The 16,715-nt window shown below is 37.0% G+C and overlaps 1 protein-coding gene across 2 annotated transcripts; it reads left to right on the top strand.

The window, feature by feature from the left end:
* Nucleotides 1-8,098: 8,098 nt before the first annotated feature.
* On the top strand, nucleotides 8,099-13,365 carry LOC103703325 (ethylene-responsive transcription factor 1-like). 2 transcript variants are annotated; one of them, XM_008786141.6, is made up of 3 exons: nucleotides 8,099-8,720; nucleotides 12,114-13,057; nucleotides 13,160-13,365. In XM_008786141.6, the coding sequence occupies exons 1-2, from the start codon at nucleotides 8,459-8,461 to the stop codon at nucleotides 13,007-13,009; spliced, it is 1,158 nt and encodes a 385-aa protein (XP_008784363.3). In that variant the 5' UTR covers nucleotides 8,099-8,458; the 3' UTR covers nucleotides 13,010-13,057; nucleotides 13,160-13,365. The 2 variants fall into 2 exon arrangements, with proteins under 2 accessions (XP_008784363.3, XP_088570541.2); XM_088714415.2 differs by lacking the exon at nucleotides 13,160-13,365 and having other exon boundaries at nucleotides 8,270-8,720; nucleotides 12,114-13,125.
* The last annotated feature ends 3,350 nt before the right edge of the window (nucleotides 13,366-16,715 follow it).

Genomic DNA, 16,715 nt, shown 5'->3' with positions numbered 1-16,715 from the left:
AAACTGGTTCTTTAACATCAATGCAGAACTTTGATAGCAAATTAACAAATCATATAATTATTTTCTAGATGAAATAGTTCACCTAAAGCACCAGGATGGAAATTACTGAAAATGCTGTAATAAGATGATTTTATTTTTATTTTCTGCTTTAGTTGTTGCAAGAATGCTAAATACATATGCTTAAATTTACATAGCTCCCACTCACCCATCCATAATGGAAGAATCAAGAGGAAATTTAAAAAAAAAAGTGGGGATCAACACTTTACTAACATGCTTGAAAGCCATAGCCACATCTAGAACTTGACCATGAAGCAAATAATGACTCTGTAGCTGCTTCTGAGAATCCATTTTGACTGAGAGATTGAGCAGCAGCAATTGCCTTGCCCAAGCAATAACCTCGGATAGCTCTTGAATCAGCTGACAACCACCATACAGGTTCCTTCTGAAGCTCCTCCTTGACCATTTCATCTTCGCCATCAGCAACTTTGAGCTCCTTGCACCCAACACTCACAGCACCTACTGCATTGGCTATTTCAGCAATGTTGGTCTTTCGGCATGCAGGAGTTGAGCTCCTTTACATCAATGAATCATACTTCCAGGTTCTTTCCCTGTCAACCTCAGAATTCTCAGCCAAGTTAACAAAATAATGCGAGGAAATCGATGATAATTGGTGCTTCAGAAGGAACAGGTTCAGAGGTTTCATAACCTGCTAGTGCCTGGATTATTTGAATAATTCCTGCCAACCCAGGATGGCACTTCTCTGGAACAGGACTTTTAAGGCTGCACGCTGGATCCACAAGAATTGATCCCAGAGCATCACAGCCCTGCTTCCATGAATAGGGTGAAAGGAGAAATAATCAAAACTTCAATTACAAAAATTAATAAATCCATATTCTCTCGCATCAGTGATTGTACTAGATTGGTCTAAGATGGCAAGCTAATGCTATATAAGCCTTGTTCATCATATCATGAGATTTCGGATTGGATATCCACTTAAAAAAATGGAGCATCAGCCATATAGTTACCCTAACAAGAAACTGCAAGCTCAGAATTAAGTACTCCATAGTTTAACATGTCGAAAGTATGCAATATGTCATCAGTGTTCAGAGATATCTGCAACCATGGTTTTGAACTCATAACACTATGCTAGTGGAGTTCATTCCAACATGACTAAACCTAATGAGTCTTACTGCAGAGGAAATTCAAATATTGAAAGTTTCCTCTTTTTTTTTGGTTGTGAAATATCAACATTAGCAAAAGATCTGCCACTGGATTGATCTAGTTAGTTTTTGTCAAGCTTATAAATGTCTTCGCAAAGCAGCAAAATATCAAACGGATTAATGCGGCTGAGGCCAAAATTTTCATTCGACCCTGTAATCATCAACAATTAAGGCAGGCCAAAACACTAATCGGCTCAAGCAGTGAGAACCAAATTGCACATCGAATAACCAACTGATCATTTTCTCAAAACTCTTGGATGAAATATTCTCATGTTATACATAGCCATCCATGCAAGAGCAAGGTTGTAACAAGTATCTGTTACATATTCTCATGTTACTTTTCAAGAAAGGATAGAATGATGAACCCGTTGCCCGGTGAAATTTCTTCGAAGGTTTGGTTCAGGTATACCACCAAATACAGCAAAATTTGCACATAATTTTGCAAAACCATGAGATGTCATCCTGCAATACGTTAGGCCTAACTTCACCAACTCTTGACGCCCACCGGATAATGCCTCAGTTAACCTTACAGCCCCATCCTGCAATACATGCAATATGTAAGTTCATATAAATAGGTAAATCAGTTTGATTCTTAAAGGTAAATAGTAATCTCAGAGATCGCAGGCTATGCAAAGAAAGTTCGCTCACAGTTCGCATATATATTTGCCCAAGAAACAGTCCTGACAGACTTGAGGATTGAACAAGTTGGCAAATTAAGGCTAGCAAGCATGGTCTTCTTTTATTCTTACACCAGTCAGGCTTTGTTCTGAAAATCTACGAGCAAAAATTTTGTTCATGCGTTCCCATTTGCGAAACATTCAGGAATTATCAGGTGGACAGCCATTTTAAAAATTTTGATAACAAACTTAGATGTTTCACAGGTTAAAGATGAAAGTTTGTAAAGTAGACTAACCATTGCATTTCCAGATGTGGGATTATTCTTTCCTGTTAGATATACAGATTAAAAAAATATAAGCAATTCAAGCTAAGTAATGACATAAGCTGAGCTCAAATGTTAAAATGAAATATCTGAAGTAATACCTAATGACAGATGTGAAAGGACAGACAGATCCATCATGTAATGAGTCTGCAACCTTCTGAACTATGTGATTAGAACATCTATGTTTAAGCTGTAAAGTGGTGTAGACAAAAACAAGCAGTTAATTTTAAGTTAGAGACTGCTGTAACATGCTAAACTAAAAAAGTTGAGAAAAGAGCAAGATGCCGGCTGATGGAAAAAAATCCCTTTGCTAAGCCTATTTTATATTTATAACCACTACTACGTAATGGAGAGTGTTTAAATGGCTGATGACAACCTCCAGATAGCAAACTGAAGCATTGCATCACCATTTGGAAATCATTGTGGCTGAAGGACCAAAAGATGACAAGAATCCAGACAGAAACATTCCTCGAAGAAGTGATACCTAAACAAAAGTGAAAGAGTTTACTGGTCAATCAGTTAAATATTTGCATGATCAAAGGTCATGTATGAAGTATACACTGCTCCCACCAATGGGTGCCTCATTAATTCACTCTCTCTCTCTCTCTCTTTCTCTCTCTCTCTTAGTGTCGTTTTTCTTTGTAAGGTAGATTCCACTAATAGGAGAAAATGAAATCTACGTCTTGATTAATTAGCACATTCTATGCTCAAATTTACCATGCATTTAATTTGCATGGTTTCTGCATGCTTTGCACTCTATCTCAGATGCATACGTTAGCAGACAATAGCTGAACTATGTCACCAGAATTCAATAACTGCGGCGGCAATAGATTGAAGAAATATCCATGCATCATGAAAATTTTTACCATCAACAACCACATCAATCCAGATTTTTTCAAGAAACAAAGGGATGACTGAAAGCATCAATGATTCATTTTATCATGTCTGAGATGTGGATCCATATACGATGTCAGGTAGCAGAGATCGTTGGCAGCACCGCAGAGCACATAGAAATTAATCAGGACATTATCTGCATGTTCTGAGAAAATTAATTGCACCTCCTTGGTGAGTGCAGCAAAGTATCAGCTGCCCGAGATATTAGGCGCTTAAAATTCATCACTTGGACAAGGGTAATTTAGTGTAACATAATATTGTGTAGCATAATTTTCTTTGTTTCCAACCGAAAACTTAATATATCTTGCCTCAAGGTTTATGATTGAAATTAAAAGTTTTTGAATGAAATTCAAAGTTGAATGCGGCCCTTTTTTGATTTCATTTAAATTTTTAATGATTTTATATTTATTCATTCCCAAATCAGGTTTTGTGTTTTAACTATAAAAGAATAGCTAGATGTTTGATTTGAAATGCAAACCTGATCCGAGCTGGTCCCGAACTGAAAACCAAATATTTCGGCTTAGGCTCTGGTCATATTTGATCCTAGATCTATAATTCTTTCCATAGATCTGACCCGAATCGACCTGATCAACTAATGGATTGGGTATCGGGCTGATCTGAATATGAAATCAGATTGGTTTAGGATCAAGCATACCCCACTTAGACCCACCGATTTGTAACCCTAATTATACTAAAGACTAGAATTCATTTTTAGGATGTTTATGTACACCTAGGCAATAGCTTATAGAAATGAAGGCAAGATGCAGTGCCTTCAATGGAAAGGTGTAGATTTCAACACTAGATCAGTCACTCCGGTTAAATTTTGTGAAGCTCTCTCATCTTTTTTTTCTTTAATGTTATCATTTGCTCCGGCTAACATAGGTTACTCGACATGGATAGCCCTCCCAAACAGCAGACCCCAGGCATAATTGAGCAATATATCCATCTTTTACTATGCTTATTGGTGATCATACTAGCTACATAGGTCCACTGGGATACTCAACTTTTTTTCCTTTTTCTTTTGAGTTCTTTATATTTACCTCAAAAATTAATTTTCTTCCATATCAACTGTGACATGGCAATTTGACTAAGTAAGTATGGTATCGATTTGGTGAAGTAGTTAAAAATGGTTCTTTACAATGATATCCTAAGAGCAGTTTGTATCAGTTCAAAACGATTCAAAACAATGATCAAGTGGTTCCATGGATTGACATCATGCACCGTTAATGCAGGACAGCAGGGAGAAAAGGAGGAGAGAAAAGGGAGAGAGAAGAAATAGGAAAGAAGGAGCGAAGAGGGAGGAGGAGGAAGAAGACTAGACTTCACACCTAGCCCCGCTCAGAGTTTCACACGCCAAAGCTCAAAGAAGAGAATCAATTTTCATTCATCATAATATAACCCTAAACAATATACGGACCATATACATATGGGATCACAAAATAATAAAAAGACCCCTACAAATAAAATAATCCCAAAAAAGCTCTAAAAATGACAATATGCAAATAACCTCAATCGACATAAAATAAAATAACATAAAATCAATACAAAATAAAATCAAACTGGTTGGACTGGCTAAACTGGCTGAAATCTGTAGCGACCATCGACTCGAGTGATGGCTGACCTAGCACTAGTGTCCGCACCAACCGTTCAAGATAATTGACCCCATATTTTTAATTATTTTTAAGTTAATCTTACTTTTTTTTTTCTTTTTGCATCATTGTATTTTCCATCCTTTATCATTCGCAGGTATCGATTCTATTTAGTCGATCATTTACGTTTCATTGATCGACCTGATCGATCTAGTATGCCGGTTCATCCACGATCTCTAGAATCTGTGTTTCTCATGAATATAATCTTTCTAAAGGGTGATGTCATGTGCGTTGAATGCAGAAAGAAGTCTCCTTGGCAGCACGCCATAACCCTGACCATGACAAAAAGTTCTTGAGCTCTTGCATTTCCCGGAATCTACCATTTTGTTGACTACAAGACTATTCCATAACTTGTGGATCACTCCTTCCCCTTTCACAAATGTTGGCTCCTAAGTTGAGATAAAGACGGATGGGAGTCTTAGAAGACCAACTTCACCCCCTTTCATCTGAGAATTTTGTCCAATGATCACAACAAAGATTTTTTAGAAAGCAAAATAGGTATGTTAGGTCAAGGGTCTAACTTGAACTTTTCGTCTCCAAGTACATACAAGTGTTGGAGATTAGAAGTTAGCATGAGCTATCAATATGTACAGAAAATTGACTTCAACACTGACAATGTGCTCCCTAAATTTTTCATATGGACCATGGTAATAATATCACACCGCCGAACGATTTCCTCCGGTAGTATCACCCAACTTGATAATAAATTCAAATCGAGTCTAAACTTGATCCGATATAATTCGAACTGCTGAACAAATAAACATTTATTTATGATTCACATGAAATTCTTATACAATCCTATTAAGTTTTAGAGTTGTCTGAAGGCACCTAGATAATATTCCGATAAATCCAAATGCTAACCTAAAAAGTTTTTAGTCTTAAACTACCTATAGAATTTTATCCAAGCTGATTAATCTAATCTAAGTATCTAATCCATCCACATACTCAAGTTCCAATGGAGTTGATCCTACCCTATAATGCTCTTCCCTCCGATTACATAATAATGGAAAGAGACCAATTGCCATCTTTTTGTCTCTAGAAGCAACTAGCTTTACAATGTTGCTGATTTTTTTGGACTTCTATAGTCCCTTGGTAGTGGTTTAGATAGAAACAACGGTTATATCAATAAATAAGAAGCGTGTTCGGCACATATCAAAATAAAATAGCATTTGATTGTACCTTAGATGCGAAAATTTGTCATACATCGATCCTCACAATTACATGCCCCCATGTCACCATTTCAACCAATCTTATCTTGAATGTGGCCACCCATCTCATATGCTCTCGTATGCTTGAAGTGAATGATCACAAAATCGAGGCCAATGTCCTACTCGAGCCTAGTTCAAGTCCACGCCGACATGCATCAAAACCCTAAATCGAATCCAAACTAAAACTAGTTACAAAAACATACCGCTCACAAAATTAACCTTTGTTGTATTTATTGTGAATTTTAAACTCGGCCCTACCCAAAACGGTTCAAGTTTCATCTTCTTCAGCCCAAGCCTAACCAATGAGTTTGAGCTCAAATGTGTTTGGGTCTGGTTAGCGGGTGAATCAGACCGGATTTGGTTCATTGATATCACTCCACAATATCATTATAACGGCAAAGTTGGTAATACACGAATTTAAATAGTGGTATTATTGTAACTTCATTCACTGAATATTAAACTAAATATTTAGCCAATGGCACGTCACCAATTGCAGGATATTCGTGCCGCCCATCGATCTTTGCAAAGCTATAGTTTTGGGGCACGGAAGCAAGTTGGCTTACCTGTCGACAACTGATGGAGGGCCCAGTCCCTTTGTCTCCTTGCTCTCCTCCTCCTTTTTTAGATGCATGAACCTCCTTTTTACCTGCAACTCCTATTTTTTTTCCCTCACTCTTCCTTTTTTTTTCTCTCGCATAATTAATTAAATATATTTTTTTTTTCAAACATCATATACTTAGATATTAATTTTTTTAAAAAAAATTAATAAAAAAAATTCTCATGAACCAAACGAATTCTTAAGCTATCTAAGATAAATCTCGGCATCCAAGAGTTACCTCCATCTTTCTTTTAGATGTAGATTAACCATATGTTATGTCAATGATTGTGGTGGAAGATTTGAAATATAAAGTGGTCTCTGCAAGTTGCAAGAGATTCCATCTCATAATTGCTTCTCTAATGAAAACATTGAGTCTCTTTTCCAACACAAGTGTAGGATATTTTATTGTCATACATGATTGAATAAAAGATATATTAAGATCTATAATGCAGCGTTTTGATGGGACGAATTGCAAAGAACAAATGAAAAACAATGGAGAAATGGTCGTTTGTGACAAGTGTTGCTCTAGCTAGTTCTTCTTTATGGTATGCACTATTGGTTGCCACCCCAAGTGTCATAGTATGGTTGGAAGTATAAAGTTGAGTCTCTGGTTCCTCAATTGATTGTCCGCAATAATACTTACGGTTTCTCCCAATTCGACCAAATCACTGTGAGTGGGACTCCGACCATGACATAATTGATAGGGAGATGTACAAATCTCGATGAGTTGATTAGCATTGTAAATATTATTTTTTTATGTGAAAATAATGATCAATCTTTAATTAATTCTAGTTGTACAAAGGAAGAAACATGAAAGAAAAAATTCTGAAATGCACACACGTATGATGCTATAAATCATGCATCATGCATCGAGAGTACTATACCACTTTTACATCGATTAGTTCACGTATGTCATTTAGTATTTGGAAATATACCTCAGCAATCATGTTTAAAGTGATAGTATTTTAACACCATAACTTCTTTGGCACTTCATGAGAATCTATGCATCAACTTTGAAAATATTATGAACCTGAAATTTCTGTAGCCTAAAGGGTGTTATAGACAAAGCCTACCTGATGGTCAATTGAGTTAGGTGAGATAATTCTAAAGATCAAAGGCTATGTGGCAGCAGGTGTTGATGACAATACAATCTAAAACATGAAAGTCCTCACTTAGACCTAACCTTCAACACCTAGTCCCATCATCCCAAGTTCTAGTCATGGAGGTTGTCCCACCATTTGCACCTTGTATAGCCATTTTCTCTCCACATGACCAATTGATTAGACCCAACAACAATTGTAGGATCCCCAAATCATAGCATCCGCCAATATTATGATTCTCGATAGTCGTAGTTTCTAAGATACGATAATTTACATAAAAAAACAAAATATTAAAAGAGTAATATATGGTCGGGTCTGTAAATCTTAACTCTAGAAACAAGATTCTCTGCAATGCTACTTTTGCACTACAGAATACAGTATCATCATAGATAGCCATCACGTTATTTATTTTGGAGATAGATGGATCTCCTTCGTCACCACGATGCACCATATATAACATTAACGATGCCTTACTGTATTTCAAGAACGAATGAGAGTTACCAATCTCGAAGATGGATGATATGATAGCTAGAAACAAGGATCCGAACTTTCAACCATGACCTAACCCTAGCACCAAATGACTTTTCACCAAAATTTTTTACCTATATCTCCACAAGATACGCCTATATTTAGGCTCATTTATTTCATGAGGTTTGCACCAAATATCCATTAAAAGCAAGTCCCCACCCCATCCCCTAATCCTAAAACCCATCATTATAAAACCCCACCTGCCCTTCCCTTGTCCCTTCTCTTTGTCAAAAGCCTCGGCTACTAAAAACTCTGTAAACTGAGTCTGCTCTCCATTTTTCTCATACCGTTTCCAGAGAGGATTATTGCGAGCGCTTGGCGATGTGTGGAGGAGCGATCATCTCCGACTACATACCGACGGCGAGGTCCCAGCGGGTGACCGCCGACTACCTCTGGCCGGATCTGAAGAAGGGCGGTGCGGCAAAGAAGAGCAAGGGGAAGCGTCAGGAGTTCCAGGACGACGACTTCGAAGCTGACTTCCAGGAGTTCCACGACGAGTCATCGGAGTCCGAGGGGGACGATGAGCCGGAGCTCGTCGACGTCAAGCCTTTCGCCTGCCCACCTAAAACCCCCTTCTCCCGAGGTATCCAGATCAAAAAGATCGGACTTTTACCATTGCTTTCTCCGAAAGCTGTGATTTTTTTCCTGGATTTTGACACATTGAGTGCTTGAAGTTTCGAAGATGGAGGTGATCGGCTTATTTTCGTAGCGTTTGAATCGTTTGTTTTCTTTTGATTTAATCTGTTCTGCTTTATTTGGTTGATGAATGCGATTTCTACTGATCAGGTTTTGTTATTTGGGATGGGGTATTTCTTGCGTTAATCAGAAGGAACAGATCAAATAATCTCTTCCACCCGAGGCACCTACACGAAAAATATCGGATTTTTACTATTCCTTTCTTCGAAAGTGTGATTTTTTTTCCCGAGATTTTAAGAGATTGAGTCCTGAAAATTTTTATAATGCAAATGACCAGTTTATTTTTCTTCGGTTTGGATTCGTCTATTCTGTCTAACTTTCTGCTGTTTTACTTGGTCGGTGATGCGAGATCTTCCATTTGGGCTTTGTTATTGGGTGCGAGTTATTGCCGAGGTTGATTGGAATAAAAAAGATTAGCTAATTCTCTTCCACCGGAGGCATCCGGATGAAAAAGATAGGTTTTTTATTTTTCTTTTCCAAAAAAGATGCCATCTTTTTCACGGATTCTAAATATTAAAGATGAAAATTAGAGAAGAAGATGGTATCTGTTTAGAATTCGAGTCATTTTCTTATGTTTCATCATCATCTTCTTCTCTACACCACATGATTGGCGAAATGTGAATTCTACTAATAGGATTTTCTTCTGGTCTCATTTCAAAGCCAAAAAGAAGAAAAGAAAAAAGTGTCGTGTTCTGCTCTCTCTGTAATTAGTTTTTTTCCATCCCTTTTTGCTTTTTAATTAAATAGTTACCTCTATTTTGCTGCATCTTTTCCTGTAATTCCCTCTCAAATTTCCTCACTCCTTCATCTGTCATGTGGGGAAACTTGCCCATAAAAGTCCCTCGGATGGATTTTCTTCATAGAGATCTAGAAACATCTGTTTTTTTTCATGTTTATTTGCAATCGTATAAATGATTTCTGGAACTCTTTCTCCCTTGACACTTCATCAAGAATTGCAGGGAAATGTTTTGCCCCCTTCTCTCAATAAACATAGGATTTTTATTCTGTGACACGCTATTTCTTTTAAGAATTTATTTAATAAATTAACATTTAGGGCCATAATTAGACTTTGTTCTTCTCAGATCTTCCACAATATTCAAAGGGCTTTCATGATTCTTCCTTTTCCATTAAGTGATTTTTTTAGGCTATAGCTGGAATTTGCAATTGCTCCATTATTGAGATATTGTTCTTTTCAAATCTGAACAATATTTAATTTACCATGTTAACTTTCTGTGATGCATTTGTATTAGTTATGTTTTATTGTTCTCAGACATACAATTGTCTGGTTCTACAATTTCCCATTGTTCTTTTCTTCACCTTTCTCCTTCTTAGATGTGGCTTAAGATCCTACCTCTTGAGTGCTCCATTTTGATGATCATTATCTCAAATCTGATGATGCATTTAGGGGTGAAAGTGGATCGGATAATATCTGTTCGGATTCATTTTTGTATCCGAATATATCCGGATATGGATAGAAATTTGAGCATCCGACTAATATCCGTATTCGTATCTATATCCGTCAAAGAAAAATGAATATGGATATAGATAGACAACTATCTAATCTGTATCCGAATATCCGATTCTATTTGTAATCCTATTTAATTTTATATGGCATTCATGAACTTTTAAGAAAAATAAATGACCACATTGACATGCTATTAATTTAATTTATCATCCACTTAGTAATATCTTTGATTCTATAGTCATAAAGTTTAATTATCCGATTTATATCTATAATTATATCCATACTTTTGGTATTCGATTTGTATCCGTATCCATTTAAAACAAATATAGATATGAATTTTTATATTCAACTAACATCCGTATCTATATCTATATTCGTGAAACAAAATAAATATGGATATGGATATTCTAGTATCCGATCCAAGTTTAGCCCTAATCCGATGCATCTTCTAGACAAATTTTTGTTTCCTTGAGCTTTTTGTTATTGTGTAGGTTCTTGTAAGCCATTTTCCTTTTCAACATTATGATGTTGCAGTTTCTGTTCATAAATTATTGTCTTAGATTTGGACAATGTAAATTTGGAAGAGTCATGAGATGGAAATTTAGGTCCACTGTGAGATGGTCTAGTGTATGGGTTATAGGGTTCTGTGAAGACCTTAGGACTCCTACCAATTTGTTGATGATGCTGAATCAATAGAATAAATCAATGCAAACAATCCATATATTGTTGATCTTAAGACCATAGAAATGGTATTCAGAAAAAATTTTCGAGATTTGCAAGTTGTCCACATTAAAAAATGGCAAGTGTTAATGGAGAAGAAGTGCAATTCTTATTGTAGATTGATGGTCATCTTTTTTTTTTCTTTGATCTATTTAGACTTTTAGACTGAATGTGTAGCCAATGAATTCTTAGTGATGAGGAGAACAAACTTAAAAGAGATATGCATCGATTAACATTGATGAATTTAGTCCAATATCCTTTTCGCTGTTATGGTGACAGTAAAGGTGTGGGCAACTGTTTCTTAGTGTCAATAATTGTTTCATAACTTCTAACTTAACAATATGTGCAGTTCTCAATGTCAAATCTTCCATTTTAAGTAGACTTTTTTCAACTGCAGGGTAACCTCAGAGAGTCAGTCCATGGTTCCATTTTAAGTAGACTTTTTGCAACTGTTTCTTACCAAAAAATAATGTCTCACTGACAGCTGGTTGTTAAACATTGCTCAGTTCTTCCATGTAGCTCTTTCAATTCAGATTTGTGCTTCACAGCTGATCTTGTTTCGATGGGACAAGGCCCAAGATGATGAAGATGATGTTTTAGTGAAAGAAAAGTTTACAATGGTGTTTCTTTGTTTAATTTATTTTTTGGTAGTAGTAGCATTAGGGTGCTTCTTTCTCTATTTTTAAAAAAATTTAAACATTTTTTGGTAAGATAAGAAGGAAAACAACCATCCTCTATAAATGCGGACATTTTTGCTCCATCACCATGTAGTTCTGCCTTTTCGACTTTTTAATTAATTGTTAAACAGGAGAGCTGTCACGACATAATTGTGCTGATAAAAAAGAGAGATTTTTGTTCTCTGGGGTCAGATATTTTGATTCTCATTTTCTAATACAGAAAATTGTACAATGGGTGAGTTGTATGACTATTGCTGAATTTTTTTTTAATTTCATATTATTGCACTCAATGAGGTTTTGAAGGCTTCTTCTCTTAATTTTTACCGCGGTAAAGAAGATATTCGGGTACTAGAAGGTAATTTGTTTCTTCCTCCAAGTCTCTTGTTCATGTGCTACATTTATTCTATTTGGAATGCAGATGGATCAACTATTCTGAAGCATGAGGAGTATGATGGACCTGTGGCTAAGTCAGCTAAAAGAAAGAGAAAGAATCAGTACAGGGGAATCCGTCAACGTCCTTGGGGTAAGTGGGCAGCTGAAATCAGAGATCCTCGTAAAGGGGTTCGTGTTTGGCTTGGAACGTTTAATACTGCTGAAGAAGCTGCAAGGGCCTACGATGCAGAAGCCCGTAAGATCCGTGGCAAGAAAGCCAAGGTGAACTTCCCTGATGAGGTACGCCCCAGCGCTCAAAAGCGCAGCCAGAAAGCAGCTGCTCCAAAAGCACCCGAACCAAACCAACCTGGGATTCTTAAGTTCAACCAGCCCTTAAGTTACCTGGATGAACCACATCAAGATTTATACTCCAGCTTCGACTTCATTGAGGAGAAGCAGCCCATCAAGCAAGCTGAGAACCTCAGTGCTTTCCCTGCATTCCCTGCAAGAAACCCTGCTCCTCCTGCTGAGGGACCCGGGATGAATTTATACTCTGATCAGGGAAGTAACTCTTTTGGTTGCTCAGACTTTGGTTGGGAACATGAGGCAAAGACTCCTGAGATCACGTCAGTTCTTGCTCCCATTCCCTCCATCATTGAAGGTGAGCAATCTGCATTCCTGGAAGATGGTGGCCCACAGAAGAAACTGAAGAACAATGCTGGCGAGGCGGTGCCGCCTTTGGAGGAGGATGCTGCGGTGAAACTCTCTGAAGATCTGTCTGCTTTTGATTCGTTCCTGCAGTTTCTGCAGGTACCTTACCTCGAGGATAGCTCGGATGAGTCGATCGACTGCCTGCTGAGCAGCGACATGACTCAGGATATGAGTGATGTGGACCTCTGGAGCTTTGATGACCTTCCAGCTGTGGAAGGCAGCGTTTACTGAGGGATCTCGGGTTCTGGCAACTGGCGTTTTGTAAATAAAGAAATAAGTGTAAGCATCCGCACTGATGGGTTTGTTATGTTCATTAGCATGTTTCTCATTTTTCTCTTCTTGAAAAAGGAGCTCTCCCTTCTTCCTTTATTGTTGTTTCAGGAATCAATCATGATGGAGGACATGATGAACCAGACATGTCGGCTGATGAATGTTAATGGAACTTTGGTTTATGCTATCCTCTGTAGGTACTTAATTGATGGTTTTAATTCTGTTGTCGTGCGAACTGTTTCTGTTTGAGTACTGGACTTGGATCTTTTGTGTTGATGACATGAGGGATAATGTTGAGACCTATCAAATTTCTGCTCTGATTGTATGTCTGTATGTCTGTTGTTGCTGCGGAAGATGCTTGTGGACATGTTTTTACTGGAGAAAACACCTTTGTCTGCTTGGTTCCTCTCGTTGGTTATTTCCTTATGCTGGTTTATTATGAAGAGCTAATTAGCTGCAATCTTATTAGGTATATTGGCATTCCGAACCTATGTCAGATCAAAGGTGATGGATTTGGTGCGAGCATAGTGTTTCTCTTCTTTTGCTTGAATCCTATCATGATTTTTTTGTTTGCCTTTTTGATAAATAGTCTTCAGCTATTCCAAAAGAATTCTGGAAATACTTGGTCGTGGAATCATTGGAATCTCATGATCCACCATTCAAATATCATAATTTGATTTATGTAAAACCTTTATCAGTTGGCATTCTGTTTTAGAATAAACCACCAACACAAGAACTTAAACATATGAAACACTGTTCTAGGGTTTTCTAAACTGTTGTTAGTTTGAGATTGTAAAGTAGCTGATAGCTAGAAATATTTTCTTCTTCTGGTTGCAATATCGCATCTTTATATGCATTTTTAATATTTTTGTTGTTTGTAGTTTTTGTTGAAGGCTTTTTAACAAATATAGTAGAAGTATCGCCGCTAGGGTTTGAACCCTGAATCTCTCTGAAGCAGCAAGGGATGACAACCAGCTTGACTAAGACTGGTTCTCATATAGAAGGTTAATATATCAAAGGAATTGGCTATTTGACCGGTTGTCAGCACTGTACCATTGTTTTGAAAATTTAATGATTGATGATAATCTATGTTCCAAATCGATGAGTCAATTTAGGATGAGTTGGCTAGGTTGTTTACCTAGTTTGTGGAATGAATGATAAAAGATGGAATCTGTGACCATATCTAAGGTTGGATATTCTGGGCACTTATTCATGGCAGGATCATGTGTTTAGATGGTGTTTGGTTGTGGAACGAGTGGGGAATATCCCTGTAAATTCTTGCTGAACACCAAAGAATTGGGGGCTTATGGCCAAAGCACAAGTTTGGTGGAATAGATTTATACTACGGAATAGGTGTTTTTCTTTCATTTGTATTAATTATCATTTTTGTCCTTATATACTATAAAATTTAAAATAGAGTGCGAGGATATTTTGGTGTTGATGATAGAATCATCCTATCTTCCCCAGTTGTGCTTTTATAAATTTTTTCTGTATACCTAGTCGATGAAATTGATCTATTTCTTCAAAAGTGAAAGGGTTATCCTCCCTCTTGAAAGAAAGAAAGAAAGGAAGCTGGGGAATAATAAAAAAAAAAACTGGTGAACGTAATACTGAAGCAGTTCCCTCAAGCTATGGTGAGGGGATCAATCTATCTTTTACTGTGATTCCAAATGAGCCCGTGACTATTGGTTTGTTGTGACCATGAGACTTGGCGATTCCAGATGCAGTGTACCCACTTCATTTGGAGGTTATCGAGGAGCCATCAATGGTGTTTACTGTGATTCATGTCACATTTTTACGACCAACTTGGCCTTCCATCCTTATCTCAATCTGAGGTCAAGCTACCGAACTTTGTTTATTGCATACACTGCTGCTTGCATTGGATTTCATTTTTCTTGGTTGGTGGAGTGATGGTGATCCAAGTTTTCTGTACAACTTGTTTATTATATACACTACTGCTTGCCTTGGATTTCATTTTTCTTGGTTGGTGGAGTGTGCCCATGGTGACACTACTGCTTGCTTTGGATTTCATTTTTCTTGGTTGGTGGAGTGTGCCCATGGTGATCCAAGTATTCTATACAAGTTGTTTATTAGACTGTGGATTCGTTTGGTTTGTGGGAAGAGAGAGAAGGAAGATTCCATATAGAACACACTAAAGTCCAATTTGCACCAGCTGAAAATTAAGATTTTTTTTTTCAAAAATACTCTTAAGCTTTAGATGGAATAGGATAAGATCTTTTTCTTTATTAAAAACATAACAAGCATTTTACATAATTTTTATATCAAAACTTTTTTATTGTAAGATGGGATGCAATGTTAAATATCTAATAAAACCGTCAAAAGATTTTGCCATTAGATTTGAACCACTAGCTTGACTTGGCACCTTCTACTTTTTGATAAAAGGGAAGGTGGAATGCAAAAGGGTGGCACCTTCCACTAGATGCTCTATTCATCTATCTTTCTAGCATAAGGTTCGCTTGGTCAAACCTTAGACCTAACCCATCAACATTAGCCGAGGAGAATTACTTAGAAAACGCAATAACCCATGACCCCCAACTTGGTAATTCTAATGTTCAAATTTTGAGAATTAACAAATTCTATGAAGATGATGATGACTAGGTCAAATTTATTTCATCAAAAAGTAAGTCCTTGCATATTATGTAAGCAAGGAGCTACCACTCCTGCTGCCCTCCAGCTCCAACAAGTCCAGCTCCTCCATCACATAGAACAACATATACATGTGTTTGCATATCAATGTCTCAATAGAAATATCTCGAGATTATTTTTCTGATCAATTAGTGTTACAAGATTACTCAACAATTTTCGATTTTATATTTCCATGCCATTAGATTATGAATATAGTTTTTTTAGTCATCCTGCAATTCTCATGTTATACATACATTGATTAAAGGTGCGATTAAATGGTGGAAGATTTTACGGTTCCAATAAAATTTTCCGGCAGGATATTTCTTTTAAAAATATGGTAAAAAAATAAGAATGATTGAAGGAAGTGGTTCTTATTCGGATCAGATCTACCATCAGTCCAACCGCAAAGCAATATGCACGGAAAAAAGAAAGCAACAGCCATGCTAGTCTACCAATTATGGATCTGGTTAGACTAAAAATTATGCGATTAGAGAAGCAACTTATTTCTAACTTTTAGGAATAAGATAAATCATGTTATAGAAATATTTGCTATCTCTAAAAACTAGGATTAATTATAATTTTTTTCTGAAAGAAAGGCGAAGGGCAATTTGTGTTAAATGCGGCAACGTGGTGAGTTAAATGGCAGTTGAGTGATCCCATGAAGGTACTGTCGTAAATAAAGATGGGTATCTAGGGCAATTTGTGACCCAGCTTGACGCCGAGAGGTACCTAACAGCGTACGATGAGGTCGAGGATCACAATAAAACTTGAAGTGCTGTACACGTGTGTCGTCGTTATTGGGTGGCTTACGCAACCACCGCATCTTCCTGCCTAAGCTTTTGCCCAACCTATGGGCGCGTGGGTGCGTGGTTGCCGGGGAAAAGAAACTAGCCGTTTTGCTGAGCTGGATTTTTCATTAAAAAACTACATTTTAATAAATAAAATATGTAAAAAATTAGTGTCCAGGACATCAATTTTTTTGTTTTAAAGAAAAATATTTATACATTTATGCAGTAAGAAG

Source organism: Phoenix dactylifera, chromosome 18 (genome assembly GCF_051530095.1).
Source record: "Phoenix dactylifera cultivar Ajwa chromosome 18, Ajwa_hap1_PhDact_Kaust_v1.1, whole genome shotgun sequence".
In the NCBI taxonomy this organism is placed as follows: Eukaryota; Viridiplantae; Streptophyta; class Magnoliopsida; order Arecales; family Arecaceae; genus Phoenix; species Phoenix dactylifera.
This window is presented reverse-complemented; position numbering and strand designations above follow the sequence as displayed.